Source organism: Gymnodraco acuticeps, unplaced genomic scaffold, assembly GCF_902827175.1.
Source record: "Gymnodraco acuticeps unplaced genomic scaffold, fGymAcu1.1, whole genome shotgun sequence".
Taxonomy (NCBI): Eukaryota; Metazoa; Chordata; class Actinopteri; order Perciformes; family Bathydraconidae; genus Gymnodraco; species Gymnodraco acuticeps.
The window spans coordinates 2788280-2805961 of record NW_022989979.1 but is presented as its reverse complement, the minus strand read 5'-3'; the positions used below and the strand labels follow the sequence as shown (position 1 = coordinate 2805961).

At 37.9% G+C, this 17682-nt stretch overlaps 1 protein-coding gene across 1 annotated transcript in view; it reads right to left on the bottom strand.

The window, feature by feature from the left end:
- Window positions 1-17682, bottom strand: part of ctnna2 (catenin (cadherin-associated protein), alpha 2) — a 339515-nt gene that overhangs the window by 74531 nt on the left and 247302 nt on the right. The window contains exon 9 of the mRNA XM_034211748.1: window positions 15130-15282. Within this exon, the coding sequence (XP_034067639.1) occupies window positions 15130-15282 (153 nt within the window). The remainder of the gene's footprint in view (window positions 1-15129; window positions 15283-17682) is intronic.

The following is a 17682-nucleotide window of genomic DNA, read 5'->3' as shown; positions in this document are numbered from 1 at the left end:
CTCTATGTGGCTTCGCAAGCCTGTGCTAATGCTGTGTAAACATTGCTGCTGCTGTTTGCCACTGATTTAGCACATGTTAATATTACATGAGACAGAGGGGTCCTTTGATGATGTAAGTGAACACTCAAACTAGGGCTTTCTACCTCAGGGAAGGGGAGATGGGGCTGTGGAGCAGCTCCTTTGAGATTTCTTTCACTTCCATATATGCAAACCAGCTTGGTGGGAATGGAGCGGTGCATGTTTCTGCTATCCCATCACAGAGGAGATTTGTTCTACTTTTTAATACACGTACTGAGGTAAAAAGTAATACAAAAATGTACATACAGTGAAACATAGGGGCTTGCAAATGTGTTAACAAAAAAAGTATGGCAGCCATTCATCTGTTTTGTTGCTTTTCAGGCATTATTAATGAAACAGCCGATCAGTGCAGTAGCTAGTACTTAAACATCAAAGATGGGTAAAAAGACTTGAGCCATCTGCACCCAGTTGCCTATATTGGTGTTTTAATCTGGGAACGACTACACACTCTGATGCACCTCGATGGTATCAAATCAATGCCGACACAGGGCAAAATATTTCCTAGAGCTGAGAAAGTCTGGCAGCAGCTAGCGTTTGGCTTTTAGAATGAGAGGAAAAAGTCGAACAATGGCGATTGACAGCTGGGCCGCAGTGCAGCAAGTCAAACTATTTTAATATTTGAGATTGTTCAGAATTCAGTTTTGAGTTTTGTATCCGCTCCCTCCACTGCGGTTAAGTGTTAGTATGTTACAAATGAAAGCCTTTTTAAAGCACAGTACAGTCATCTAAGCAACAACAATGGTATGGCTGTGGCTTGCAGGATGCAGTGATCTCTATTTGTATTGTCTCTGTTTCACCTGTGTGCTGAAATCAATTCCCCTGGTCCATCAGCTGCCTCAGGCCACTTTATTTCTTCTGAGAGATGTCATTCATTATTGCTTCTCCAGCCTGTGATAATCCCAGACCTCCCACAGCCACCAGTTCAGTAATGATGAAGCCAGAAAACAGACTCCTTTTTGTTTGTGGCTTTCCACTCTCTAAGGTATCTCTGTCTTTCTCTTACTTCAACCACACACGTCAGCATGCCAGCTGGCATTGTGTAACTGTACATTTTAAACAAGAATGTGTATGCAAGTGCACACAAAAGTAAAAAAAAACGTGTGAGCAGGCACACTCATAGATGTGTGCTCACAGCACAATGTCATCAATAGAGCGCTGTAAGGCCCAACAGACAGGAGAATAAGAAGATCAGTTTCAGGAGAGAGACTCTTGATGAGCCATGAACCTGCTGTCGGTGAACTAAAATGGCTGTGGGACATGGTTTAATTTACCCTTTTATAAAGAGGTTGTTGAATTGATGAGGCAGAGGAAAAAGAGTTACACCCCTGGATTGGTGAATTAGCAATTCTGATGCTGAACAGGTTGAGTGAGGACCTAGAACAGTAGTCAATATCCCCAATCAATCTAAGCCTTCAGAGAATCACTGCTACCCTCTGGGTCAAATATATAAAACTAATAACATGGATCTGGGCAGATCTTGTACGGAGGAATGTTTCAATTTGGAAAGGAAATATGTTGAAATTCCTTCTGAGGCACTCTTAATTGTTTTTGTTTTGTAAAACAAAGGTTAATAAAGTAGTGATATATATTCGACACAGTAGGCTAAATGATGACAATTTCTGCAGTTTGATTTTGTCTGCCAGTGCTTTCATTTATCTACCCTTGAGCTGGTTATTCTCAGCATTGAGTTTTAGATCTCTCTGATATATCAAATATCCATCAGCGGTCACAAAGGATACATTTTGACTTTGAAATAATCTGCCTGAGAATTCGATGTGCTCTCCTCACTGTCCATTACAGTAGCTCTATGGATGATATATTTTAATAGACAAAAGATGGCTCGTCAATGTCTCTCCATCAATGAAAGATAAGATAAAAATGGAAAATGATGGCCCACTCTGTGCGTACATGGCTTTGCAGGGTGTCTGCTGATCCATTTCATATGAATAGACCTATTTCCTAGCCCATTCCGGCTCATTAAATCAAAATTAGACATGGGTGTTCTACAACTTGGCAGTTTTTTCAAATTGTCTTGATCACTGTATGGGTGGAGCACAATAATGCTCCCTGTCGCAAATTATAAACTACAAATTATTGAACTGGTCACTACTGTGATTTTAACGTCAACAGGTATGTTCCTGTTCCACATAAATGTATTGTTGAAAGCAATAGTATCAAGTTGAACATATTGTTTTTTATTCAAACTTAATTTTTAACTTACTGCTGCAGGTCTCCCTTGAAAAGAGATCATTGATCTCAATGGGATTTCACCTGGATAAATAAAGGTTCTTAATTTGAATTGAATATTATTGCTTTCAACTAACCTAATACAATTATGTGTAATTTGTTCATATAATACATTTATTTAAGTCAATGTTTCAACATTTTTGTCAGTGTTTATGTGTGTGTATGTGTTTGTATGTTTTTGTGTGTGTGTTAACTCAAAATGTATACAGTTTATGAGGCATGTAGGAGTTTAATATTCTGACTTGTGGCAGGGCATGATGGCTGTAAAAAAAAATCATACACAGCTAAGCACAAGAATATAACATTTCATTACATAAATGTTATTTAGCTTATGCTTTTATCCAAAGCAACTTACATACACTTCAATACTATAGACATGCTATGGGGGTAATGTGGAGTTAGGTATCCCAAGAACACTTCCATATGTTGACTGTATGAGGCTGGACCAGATTTAAAACTCTAAGAAGCTGTGTGTATCTGTGTGGACACTATTTGCTTATGTGAGAAGCATGGTGTGCCCTAATGCAAACGTTATCCTTCATTGAGGATGAAATACATTCAGACATTCATTGAAGTTTCATAGCATGCAAGAACAGAAGGTTTTGGCATGATGGGATATAACTCCAGTGGGAGCGTGCTTCACATCGCAACATGTGAGAGCTAGCATTCCCTGCTCCCCTGCTACAGTATGACTTGAAACCAGATCAGGCGAAATGGTCCGAACGAGGAAGGGTACACGCTCAGGGCTCATCATCCTTATGACTGTTGATATATAAAGATTAGATTACATCAATTATAAAGGTTACATTAAATGGTTGAACTGCATACATATAAAGCATATGCCTTTCTCATCAATCATTAACTAAGTTTTATATTTTATTGATATTTCAACAATAAAACAGATATATATATATATATATATTACTACAAAGTGACTGCATTGCTCAGTTGCATGGTATTGTCTGCAGAACATTCCCCCCATTGATTAATGTGTTTACATATGTCAAAACAGAGTATTGAACATTCAATAACATTTGATGAATTGTTGAATTGAGATGTGCTTAGTTAAGAGACAAAACATCCCGCTAAGAGCTGGGATAGCTTGTTTGAAGGTGCTCCTCAACAAGAAGCAGAGGAATTCCTGTCATGTTATTCAGATATGACATGGAGTTCAAGGTCGTCATCTAATCATTTCTTTACTAGATTTTCAAAAATTATTTTGTCCACAGAATGCATACTGACATGAATCATCTCTAGACCCATGAGATACAAATATCTTAACGTAAAGTCTCTACATTAGAGACAAAATGGGACAGGTCTGAACATCCGGCACTATGGAACAGTGCATTGTTCACGTCCCGGAAAAATTGAAGATGATACATGAATGAGATGCAAAAAGGAATAATGCGACATCAAACATGATACGACTAAGCCCCCATGGGCACATGATATAATTAAGGATTTATGCCGGGCTATATATCACATTACCATAGGAAGACTATGTTCACAGAAGCATGGTGCAATGTCAAGTCTTATTCCTCTTTTGCTTCCCCTTTTGTCATACTTAATCTTGTGTAATCCACTTAGTGTCATATCTGAATAACATGACAGGAATTCCTCTGCTTCTTGTTGAGGAGCACCTTCAAACAAGCTATCCCAGCTCTTAGCGGGATGTTTTGTCTCTTAACTAAGCACATCTCCGAGGCAATTTGGTAGGCAAGGTCTGGTAAATGTGTCACAAAAACACTAGCACCACTTCATGCATTCTGTGAGGGATAATAGACCCTTTAGTTGACCTTGCAGGGGAAGGTTGGGGGCAGTCTTTTGTTAATACATGCTTGATGCTGGTATAATTTCCATTTGTTTATCCCTCGTTTCCCCTTGTAGGGACAGTTGAGATGTAGCATAAACAAATATGAATGTCAGCTTGAGGTTAAAATATTGGTTGATTGCATCCTAGGGCACAGCTGTAATTCTTCAGGAAAAGGGCTGATGACCAATTCCCTCTGAGAGATGTGGACTGAGTAACAGCGGAACAAAGAAGCCAAGAGGAAGAAATTGTCAAATGTCAGCGTATATTATTATAATCAAAGTTCAACAAATCATTTATATAGTACATACAATCATGTGTTTAATTACGTTTTATTTGTAATGCAATTTGCCAGTAGTACTAGTGCTTAAATGTCATTTAATGATCTGTATGCAATAAAAACAACTTTGAAAAGGCCACAATAAAACATATGGTGTTGACTGGCAACCCGCTGTACAGTAGGTAGACAATTCATGTTATCATTGTATTATATTACATTTACACTATACGCTTATACAAGCAGACATGTGATTGACGCACATAGCTTGTATACACATAGCATACAGCAATGAGGGATACAAATAGTGTCAGATACTAGATCCTTTATTTGGGTACATGTACTTATACAGTATAAAGGTCAAAATACATTACAGGTGCAGTCCTACATTCAAGCAAAAGTATAGAAGTATTGTCAGCAAAATGCATTCAATGTATTTACAGTAAATGTGCTTATATTGTGGGAAAATGCTGATGTGAATGATAATGTTACATTATTAATACAGATGGAAAGTTTTCCTTTTTTTATAGCAAGTTGAGATTTTCTTAAATATATGTTTAAGTTCTATTTTGGGAAGATAATGAACAGTTTTACCTCTGAGAGCCTCAGACAATTTCAAATGAACCCGTCCGATATATTAAGGTTAACATCTTTGCCATCTAAGAAGTGGCAAGGGGGCACTACTATTTATTGTGAGGGGCCGCATTCCAAACTTGTTAGCATCCAATGTGTTGCTCTATTTTAATTTTTATATTTGAAATGTATTTGTACCTATTCAAACATCTTCCTCCTAAACTGTAGTGATGTAAAAGTATTACGTTACATACAATAGATCAAGTGAAATGAAGTACAACAAGAAAAGATTGCTTGAGTAAATGTACGAGCCAGAATAGCACACTGGAGAAATATAGGTGATTATCCCACAGCTTGAGTGGATGCTACCTTGAGGTGGGAAGCTCCGATTGACTGGGCTTTACTGGCTGTAGCAGCATCGATCCGATTACCGTACATCAAATTAAGACCACCCATAATACACTGCTGTTAGTAATGACTCGTGAGGGGAACACATTATGACATCACCTGGTGGGTGGATTCAGTTTGTTTTCCTTTTAATATTTTAAATTACTCACAGGTTTCTCAGAAAAATCTTTAGCGCCCATGACTGAATCTGTTTTGCTTGATAAACAGATGCCCACAGGTTCAACCTAAAGCTTCAATTGTAGAATATTTGGTCTGTGTTTTACGCACAGGTCGCATACAATCATTAACTAGCACTTCCATTGTTATGACAACCTGATGCCGCAGAGAGTAACTTTAGTGAGTCCTAATTCTAAGATACTTTATACGCTGCTATGGATAATCTTGCACTAATGTACATTCTCAAAATATTGAAGTGATTGTTATTTTTTATATATTGATTGTTGTGTTTTTATTTAGGTCTTAATGTTTGCACATGTAAAAATGTGTCTTTGACCATGTATATATATACATATTTGCACACATATTTTTATATACATTTGTTTTTATATTTAGGATTGTGGGAAACGGTATTTGGATCTCTCTGTCTGTACACACACTGGAAGATTGACAATAAAGTTGACTTTGACTTCAAGGTACCCAGTTCAAGTTACTGCTCGTTCTCAGTAGTTTCAATATTTTGGTTTGGTTCCTGTCGTATCGGGCTACACTGATATTGCTATCAAATTCAAAAGTATTATATTGATAATGAACCTTTATTCTATAGCACATTTCAAACAGATTAACAAAGTGCTTTCACATACAAGCGAAACAAATTGAATGGAAATAGATAATGAAGTAAGCTCAAAAACAGCAACTTAACACATTGTAAAACACATAGTGAAGCAAACAATAAATACTTAAATACAAATACAAATCACATTTTCTAGAAATGTGGGTTTTTCAAAAGCTATGTAAGTATTTAAATTATATATCATAAGGTGTTATTCAGAGCTACAACTGTTGACTGTGCTGGTAAGTGTGCCCAATCAGCGAACCAGACTACAATAAGTGATTTCCTGTTGTTTTTAGAATACCAGCATGCACCTGTCCCTTGCACGTCACGCAGTATTTTTCCTCTCTTCTTCCAACACCCCCCTAACTACTGTGCGCCTCACAGTTTTAAACCCTCGGAAGTTATGTCATAACTGTATCTTGTGACAAATGTATATCACTAAATTGATCCTAATGATACAGAATGACATCAGTTTAATTATTCAGCTTAGCTTGCAATTAATTCCAAGCCACATCTTAGCAGGTCAGTCATCAAGCATGGTTCTTTTAACTTGTATCTGACCTCATACAGCCCATACTCTCAAAACGCTTTACTGGATGGAGAGATGTCAAGCCACAGCCAAATAACTCCCTATATCGACCAGCACCTGGTCTCTGGGGATATCTCAGAAATTGTCAGTGTATTATACTCTCTTGACCTTAGCCATTGACCAAGGATTCTTCTGCCCACTTTGGTTCAATCACCAGTAAGCCTTTAAACATGTTTCTATTACCTAAAGATGTGGCCTACTGTGCTTCTTTATCTTACACTCTTAAAAATCCCTTTTTGCACCATTCCTCATAATGATGCCTCTACGATTCTGTCTCTGAATTCTAATGGACTGAATTGACAGCATACTTTCTGTTCCGACATGCCCTGCAATTTGTAAGAAACTGAGTTATGAGTCCACTCGACATCTTTGATGGGCAGAAAAGCGCCGACAGGCATAAAGAACAAGCACTAGAAAAAATAACACTCAGAGGTGCCGGGTAAAGTCTGTATGTCAACGCACCACAGGGATATATAGGAGTACAAAAACTGTACAAAAGCACCGCCAGTACTAAGCTGATTCCGTGTCAATATGCTCCCATCAAAGAGTTGTTCTCTCTTTGTTGTGGAAATGTAAGGATTTCCTCCATTTTCTTCATGGTAAACAATGGAATTATGTTATACATTGTTGAGCAGAGTGACTCTCTCAAACACTGAGATTGTTTCAAAATGAAGGGTGAATAAAGCAATTCAAGGTGTTACTTAAAACAGTGGTGCATTCTACATAATTGCAACTTTATTCACAAGATAATTACTTACATTAACTAGGATGTGGGTGTGTAAATAAGATATGAGATTGTTACTGTTGTATCCTTATACAGGGTTCAAGTTATAATCTGAGCTTTATGGGGGTCTTTAAAACGAATGCGCTCGCGCCTGCATGCACGCACGCCTGCACGCACGCCTGCACGCACGCCTGCACGCACGCACGCACGCACACAGACACACACATACGCACGCACACACACACACACACACACACACACACACAGCAGCAGCAGCCCTCTACTTGAGAGAGAGAATACGATGCGTAGTTCTTTTGGAAAATATGTTTTTCTTTTAGCCTATTTACCTCGTAAATAATACTCACTACATTGACACATGCATTATTTGTGATCAAAATAATGGTTGTTGGTAATGTATTAGCGACCCCCACAGATGTATGATTTCACTGATTTCATAGGAACTCAGACCCTCCTTATGGGAGCTCAGCTCCCATTGGCTCCCACATAACTCAAACCCTGTCCTTATACATTTAAAACATAATTTTGGTCGATTTAATGCAACTTTAACATTATGGGTCATTATGTGTAGATCAGCAAAATACATAAACCCACTCCATTGTGTAACTTAATGTCTGTACTCCAAACAATTTAATATGGCAAAGAGGTGAACCTAAACAGAAGTGAAAATTAAAGTACAGTAAGTAAAATCGGGGGATTGGATGGCTACAAAGGCAATGTGAATAGATTGTGCTCACTCACAGGCGTTGTTGCAATAATCTACAGAAAGACCACAAATTAGTGAGACAACAACTGAATATCAACATTCTTATTTGTCTGAAATGTTTTGGCTGGGAGCTCACCTAAAAATAACTCCAAAAAAGGGCCAACCTAAGGTGGATTAGGTGGGGTTTGATGAATGTTTCTATACACCTCTGTGGCTTCATCTTCCAAAGGCAGATTTCCTCTGAGGCTAATAACTTTGTATGAAAAAAGAGGATTAATGTCGGCCTAAAGCTTAGGCTCATCACAAATAGACCTGTTCCAATGGTGATCCATCCACTTCCCGGTTAACTGTCCAGTAAAGTGCTTAATGCAGTGGCCCCCAGAATAATATTTACTGCTGCAGTTTGTCTCATGTCGCTGAGCCCTGAAGGCCAATTCAGTATTGGTTACATTCAACTTCATATTGATTGTGCATAATCACTGGAGGTATGTCTTTCCCCTTGACTCCGCTCATGTCCAAAGTAAGGTCAACGCTGTAAATTCAAAGCAGGAAAAGCTAATGAACTGATGAAGGTAAAGTGAACAACGGTAATGAAGCTATGTATTGAGCAGACACACCATACAGTATTCCTGACAGAATAAAACAATTATTACAATCATTAATGCATTTACAGCTCAGTTGATTGTGATGTTATTGCAGCATTTGGGACAATATATAAACCATTCATTACTCATTTAAAGAGAACGCTTTGCATTGATGGAGCCCTATAAGAGATAAGGCAGATACAAAGGTGTCATTTATATCAGCACTGCTGTTAAAGAGAAATGCTTCAAGATGGAGTCAAGGTCAGTGGAAAAGCTCATTCTGACATTAGAATAGTGATGGAGCGTAACATCCTTTAAAGGTCCAATAATTGCTGGCACGTGTACAATCTTGCTACAGTGGCAATAAATTGCTAACTTTAGAAGATTGGATATTCATCTTGTGTTTGAATTAACAAGAGCATATATGTGTGGGCAACACAATTTAATGGAGAACTTGGCCTTGGAGGCAGATACAAGAAAGTAAAAACTGACACATAGAGATGATACAAGTATATTCAATGGTATTGAATAGGAAACTAACATATAATCAATAACAAGAGACACAAATATAGTGAGGGACTGTGGATTAGTAAATAATTGTTTTAAACCATTAATTTGTACTTAGATATACATTTGAATGAGGACCCTACTATACTTATTCTACAGTTTATCGCTTCCCAAAATTGATCATTATTCAAATATCCTACTTCTAACCAGTCTTCAGCCACAATGTAAGACAATGTCAGTTTCTCAAAGTAACTCTACACAAACGATTTTAGGGAGGTGATGAAAAGAAGCATAGAGGCACTGTCGCTTATCTGTGTGAGCATGTACTTGTGTTATGATGCCCGAGGGACAAGTACTCTACTCCCTTGGCAATGTTAGCACATGGTGACAGTTAAATGGGGCGTGATAAAAAAAGAAAAGTGTATTTTGTTGGATGGGAAGTCGGGAATTTGAAGCCTACCTCCCTTTTTTTACATAATTTGTTATGCCTTTAGTTGGTCATTTGAAATGAGAAGAGATGTGGGAACCATTAGATATGAAGAAATTAATTGTCATGTGGACCGTTCTTGTTTAATGTTTCAGTGTTTATGCCATTGTTTCTGTCATTGGTGATTCAGGTAGATTTGGTTAGCAATAATAGTATATTTTCAATTAAAGTATAAACTAAATATTACAACTAATCCTTGCTATTGAATAACTCAATTATGGCAAAATGTTAATGGATCAGAATATAATACATTTAATTAAACGTCTAATGTTCTACCTATAATACAACTATTACATCGTTTGAATATCATTTTAGAAGATCATTTCTAATTTGTCTGGAAACTATGAATGATATATCCATTAATACAAGCCAGAAGCAGTTGACTAGAGATATTGATAATTGATGTTATACTTATACTCAGCCTAATGTTCTGTTTGAATAAAATAGAGGCTATATAGAAGTTATGACTGTAAAAGGGAAGATGGAAACATAGCCTTTTCACTGTCGTAGCATGTCTCAGTTACTTTCAAATATGAAATATTGAGCACGAACAATTATAGTCAAAGTTGAATCGAACATTTAAGTAAAACATTTCACATTTTAACATAGCGTTCACACAGACAACCACACAAGAAAAACAGTTACATTGGGATCCTATTAGAGAGAAGGACATTAGTTTTATATATTTCTAACTATCTAAATGCCTTGATTGCTGATGGTAGTAATTACTTCTAATTAACATTAGCCTTTGGAATAATTCATTTTAGGTACATGACAAAGCAGCGAAGGATTCCTAACATTTAAGGGAGGAATAACTTGCTCTCCATTTATCTGTGTAAGTTAAACTGTACTCCCCACTTCTTAGTCGTTTTCCTCCACAAACAGAGACAACTGAAATTATCCAACCTCTGGAATTCAGTTAAAATATCACATTCCTAAAAATACACAAGTCATATCAACACACTATTAGTTGGTCTGTCTGCTAAATGGTCCTCTTACTGCCCTGTAATGTGGGATGAAGGAAACATAACCTGTACATTTGCACAAGTGTTAGTGTATAAGTGCATGTGTGACCGGCTGTAAGTGACTAAAGCATACTGTATGTGCTACTCTTGCATGATTACAGAGCTAAACAAAAATACATGACCAATAGTTATACAAAAATATAACCTCGGAATCATTTTGCAGGTTCATTCCATTCCATTTCACAATTCCATTACAGTCTTTAAGCAAATGAAATACCCAGTATAATGATCAGAGGTTTCCTGTCGCTGGTCAAAATGGTGTAATGAGTTTGATGTGATTAGGAGAGCCCTTGGGTGAACTTGGCACGTCACTGAGGTGAGAAAAGGACAATGGTGCAGAAACTAGAGATATTGAACTCTATTGGAGCCAAATGGAAAATAAATCCAATGAAAACTAAGTAGACATGATGAGGGACGAATTTTACTTTGAAACTTATGATCATGTCCGAACTCCAGGCTAATAGCTTAAGACAGCTCCTCTCTGACATCAGGGAGATGACTGCAGTGACATTGATCAGGATGTTAATTAGCCTAATATATTAAAAGATTGTGATGGTGGCTGGTACGGTGACTGTCTGTGCGAATAATGATGATGACAGCAATGACAATGATATTGCCAAGTATAGTAGGATAGCCTTGAGTGTATTAGCAAGTCAGCTAGCATAGACCATTCATGTGCTCACCCTGACAAAAGGATACAGTAGTATTCTGCACTGCACTTCATTATAGCTAATATGTGGTGTCACATTCATATTCTTCATATTATCCTGGAATGGTAAAAAGGAAACATAGTTTTGGTGTCAGGAGAAGGATGGACTGTATGTGTTTTAGCTCAGACCCTGTTTGCAACATTTACTGTAACATGCAAACATGATATTCAAGCACAAATTACTCATATGGTATGATACACTAGTACCAGTGAGCTAATGTAGGCGCTTAAGTTTATGTCCGACCACATTAATTACTCAATTTGATAATTTGTCCTTAAAAGACACAAAGTCTGTAGCTTTATGATCACAGCTGGAGACGTAATAGGACTTTGTTGACAAAGCACCTCATTTTCTCATGAAACTGATATCTGTATGCATATACTGCTCTGTCAGCTACAGTGTGATGAACCTATTTAACCTTGCAGAGCCCCACCGTTCAAAAGTGCAGGGGCTGCGACATGTGTCTCTTCCGATAAGCCCATATTGACTCGTGGACCTACAAGTAGTCATTTGCGGTTTCCCCCTTTGACCATGGAGCTTGTTGTATTTGATACATGTTTCACAAAACAATAGACCTCAGCTTAGTGAATCAAAACCCATTGATCTGAGCCCCACTGATGTTTAACTGCCATTTTATCAGCACAGCAAACTGTGAACCACCATGCAACAGGTAAAGCTGAGATGGAGAAGCAACAATTCATACTTTTAACACGAGTATACTTCTGACTAAAATCGGATCGAGGGATGTTCTTATCGCCACTTGTATCACCGTAAAGCAGGCTTTCAATGCTGGAGTATGCAGCATTGAAATACTGAGACCCCCTCAGTATTCTTGAGTATGACTGATTATGAACCATTTCATGAACAGTTTTTTTTTTTTTAAATGAACACTTACATTTTGTTGTCACAAACTTAATGCAACAAATAGTCCCCCCTGTGATGAACACAGTTAGGAAAATGCACCCAGTAAAGTCAAGACAAATATGCAAATGAGCGAATAGGATGATAATGCACCACAATACATCCAGTGAGCATTAATAATAATAATAATAATAATAATAATAATAATAATAACTTAAATGTATATAACGCCTTTCAGGGGACCAAATGTCGCTTTACAGAAGAAAAAAAAAACAGGAGTACAAAAAAAAAAATTCAGACATTTGACGCTTTCACACCAAGTACTTTTCCCAGGAATAGTTCCCGGAATATAATTTCCCGGAACTCTTTAGTTCCGGAACTATCTAGTAGATCGCGTTCACACCGGAGGGAGGATTACGCAAATGAAGCCGCTGACGTCACTTCTTCTTCTTCTGCTTTGGGTTTACTGGCAGGCCGCAAACAACTTCACGGCGTATACTGCCAGCTGAAGTCCCGGGTAAATCACTGCTCCCACGTTTTGTTTTGTGTTGCCATAAGTTAGTCTCTCTCTTTTGGTGCGCTGGGCTAATGTTAATGCTAATAATGCTAATGCGAGCAAATAAAATGGCGGCTTCAAAAAACTTTTCTGAGTTTTACAGGGCGTGGTTTGCAATTCGCCCAGCCAATCAGAAATTGGAACCTTTTACTCCCCAGGAAAGTACCACCTCTCTAGCAGGGACTGAAAAGGGGTGAAAAGGTTCCCGAAAAAAAGTTCTAGTTCCAGATCTTTTTGGTGTGAACGCAAAATCCCAAGAACTATCGGAACTATTCCTGGGAAAAGTACTCCGGTGCGAAAGTGCCTATTGGTTTTGTTTATCCAATTTCCCCACAATGCTGGATATTAATAAACACACACACAAGTTGCCTTATTTTTTAGATGTATAAGATCATTCACAATACAATTGCACATAAATAGCTGTACATAGATTCATGTCTGCTAACACTGAGCCATTGCACAGTCAATGAGCTAGTTTCAGCTTGGACTGGGGCTTATGCTCTATCTCCTTAGCATGCAAACAACGCCTTTGTACCTCACTGTTGCACATGCTTTACATAACAAAGCAAAAAAGTCAGGGGGCAAAAGCAATGTCCCCCGTCCCCACCCATTTACTCTTCATCAGAATAATAGAATGTATCTGCCTAAGATGTCCTTGGGCTAATCAAAGTTTTACCATTGTTGGATGCAAACAATATATTTTAAGGGGGAAGCATCAGCTAGATCCTCCCTCATCAGCAAACAGCTGAAGCAGACCAAAAGGTCACCCAAGTCACTCACTTTGTAGCTGTTGGCAAAGGAAGCAGCAGTGTTGTTTTAAGTGACAGTATGTTAAGAGACGGCTCACATCAAGGGTTCTAAAGGCTCCTTTGAAGGGGCCAAGAGAACAAAAAGAAACACCCACTGAAGGGCAGAGGGATTTATTACAGGACTGTTCCTTATATCCCACTGCAGAGGGGGTGACTGCAAAACAAACATACCTACACTCCTTATGATATAGTACATTTATTAACCTTGAAATGTGTCAAATCCCTTAAGCTGAGAGGACTTCAAAGCTGAGCAGAGTATCACAACAATGTGTCCTCCATCACCTTTGTATTGTATGGTCTGTAAAGATGACCTTGTGCCTTTGAATCATGGACTGTCTGCACAGCCTTTTTCAAAGACAAAGGTTTCTTCTACTAAAACATAGAATAGGGCTCAATAGTATTTTGTCAATTATGTTAGACAGAGGGTAGGTGGATACTAGTTACCTTCCTGACACTTCATATTTCAACAGATGCTGCCCAAGTGACCCAAAGAAAGAACCACATAAGCCCTCTTCAGGTGCACATAACACATGATGACTGGATGGGCAAATGTCAGTCCCCTTCCTCCGCCAGGATGAAGTAAATGATTAGTCAATGTGCACAGATGTGCAATAACAAAACACTTAAGAGGTGTTGATCTACAAGGCCATCTTTCCCAATCATACCCTTGAGCTTTCTCTGTAATTATGTGAACAGAGGTAACACAATAGGACTTTCACATTCACTTGGGGGAATCAGTTCCAGAGCCAAAAACAAAGACCCCACGAAAAGCATCGAAACCACTCGAAGAGGCTGAGCTGTGCAAGCTGAGCTACAAACGAGCATGTTACTTTTGAAGCAAATATGTACATGCAGTTATGGAGATAAACACGTTTTGATGTGAGTTGTATCTCATCAAGTTACCACAATTACTTTTGCTTCATAATTCCTGCACTTGAAGAAAGAATGTGCACGGTTGAAAAGGTGTATGAATGTTGATAGTGTATGTGGGAACATATATAATACATACATACTGTACCTGATCTACAGTATATTACATACGTTTTTAATTCCTTTTATTTTCTTCCAGTAAGCAGTTCTATTAAAGGTATCAAATAATACCAAATGACAAAATAATATTTTTGCCAATATAACTATTTGTAATATAAACATTTAGGTGTTCAGCAGGCCAACTTGATCCTTTTCTTTTTGAATGAGCAGAGTTGTATTGCTCAGTAGGAACAATAGCCTCTGTGGGCTGGTGATAATCTTAATTCTAGGCACCATTATGGTGACCTACTCGGCATTGCTTATACGTATGTTCGCACCTTACTCTTTAAGTTCTGAGCTAGCCAGTAATAATATATATGGGTATATGTGTGTGCCCCAATGTACAATGTATGACTGACCTCCACCAGCTTGTTAGCATGTTCACGGAACACCTGGGCGTACTCCTTGACCTCCTTCTCGTTTCCACTCTTGGCCGCTTCAATGAGCACCAGCAGCGGGACATTGGTCTCCAGGAAAGAGTCTGAGATGTGGTCCATCACTGCCTTTCGCAACTAGAATGCAGAAGAAGAGAGATGGGGAAGAGGTCATATCATTAATATTATTGCAGATGACTTCACTGTATTACATTTGGCAATGATTGCATATCACTTAGCATTGGGATTAATATGATGTAGTAACATAATGGGGTGAAAGGACAGAGAGAGGCGAAGAAAGAGGGAGAGGAAAAAAGAGGAGGCCGGCTCTCAATGGACAGGAGTGCATATTGCTTGTAAGGTGTCATCTCTCCCAGAGGGCCATTTACTAGGGTAGACTTTGAGACTTATATCTTGTTTATGGGATAATTTTTTTAACCAAACTGGAAGGGGACTGGCTGTTTTATAAGACAGTAAAAAGAGTCTGAGGTTTCTCCATGGGATATCTGATGAGCAGTATAGAAACAACAACAGACAAATCCTTTATCTTACACAAAGAGGGAGTTAGTCACATGAGACCAGTAAGACAGACAATAATACACTCCAGAGACAAAAGGTGGATTCCCAGACATGTAGCACCACCATTTAATTGTTATAAGGAAATTAACGGTTGTAAAAGCAACCATTATTTAATTAGTTTTGATTCACCACTAAAAGTGCAATTGTATGAGGGTGTGAAAATACTATACCATATTTAGAATTATTAACACAGTAAATTACATTTTATTAGGCTGTTTTAATACATTATTGTAATCAGTGCACTGCTATTGCAACAGTAACATAAAAGTTTAACATCTGTATCATGAGGAAAGCAATATTAAGTAACACAATGATGATTAATACACAATACTAGTATGCACAGCACATACACATGTCTCAATGAGCTCTACTACACACATTCAAATGAAGTCATTAAAGTGAAAAGGGTCTAATTAACAACATGTGTGACAAATGTGTTTGACTTTTCAAGACATCTTCTATGATTAGATGAAAAGCAAACAATGTGACCACGTTTTTTTTAATTAAATGTTTAAGCAGCAAGAGATGTTAATGAAGGCTCATAGCTTTGACTGAAGAGAGAAAAGTAATTAAACAAACAACAAATATATATCCAAGTCTGTCAATCGCACTTAAATAACCTGCATCAATTACAAACTTAATTGTAAGTCCACCGAGTGGAAGAGAAGAATAGTGTATTATGGGTTCCTAAGGGCAAATAATCCATCACTATTGCTTCTGGAAAGAGAATAGATGTGGCCCGTCTAGTGGACATGACAGGTCTGTGAATGCTGTAAACAACCTGAAGCCCACTGTCTCTCTGTAAGCACTACTTTAACCGGATCTCTATAATCTTCGATCACTGATTTGATGAGATGTGTATTGAGATTCATTGAATGACAAAACATGAGACTGATAGACATGTTACTTGTGTATGTTGCATCCTTTGACTCAGCAGACTCAGTGTAATTGTGTTACCTTGCTATCCTGTCACTTGGTGGGAAGGGTGGGGATTCAGGGAAGATGCACATTTTGCATTGCCAGAAACTATCTTCACATTATGCTAGTGTTGTTGAAGCACCGGATAAAGGTATGACAAAAACACTATCATTCTCGGAAAGTGAGAGAAAAGTCTGGTTTGTTGGCGTTCACTCAGATCACTTAAACAATGTTCTCTCACTGGGGTAAATACAGTAATGCAGAGGAATGGAGAGAGCGACAATGATTGCCTTACCCACAACCTATCAATGTGTCATGAATTAATACTTATTCTAACCAGGTTTAGAGTGTGAAGTGTTCACATTAGGAGAGTGACAAATTTAAGTAGACACAAAGGTGTAAATATGCATACTAAGTTGCAGAAACACAATTAAAGAGCTGAAAGGAATGTTTGGATAAGGAATTTAATAAACAATGCAGTGCTTGTGATGTCCGTCACATTTGTTGCATATACTATCACACAACTACATTTGTTTATTTCACACTAACAGAAAATCAGTGAATAATGGGACACAGAACATGTTTGGGTCATGTTTTTTCCATCATAGGATCACCAAAACTATCGTATGTGTGAAAATCATTAGAGTATGAAAGCCTAAAATCACAAAATAACAAACAAACAAAATAACATTCAAATTGAAATGAGCTTTATTGGCATGACCATATCAAAAACATAGTATTGCCAAAGCTTATTTTACAAGGTGTTACAACACCTCTCTCTGTATGTTTGAAGAAAACCATAAAATACCTGGTTGACCAGACTGTTTTTGGTGTAAGGTAGGAATAAGATTTACATTTACATTTTTAACTGAGGCCTAATTAGAAGCAACGGATTAGTGGAAAACTTTTGTTGGACATCTTCTGTGTAGAAATACTTGTTTTTGTTGTTGCTGAAGATCAATCACCAGTTGGTGGCACATACACACGCATATTCATAGCAAGTGTAAGCGTGCGCTAGGCCTCAGGATACTCATAAATGCC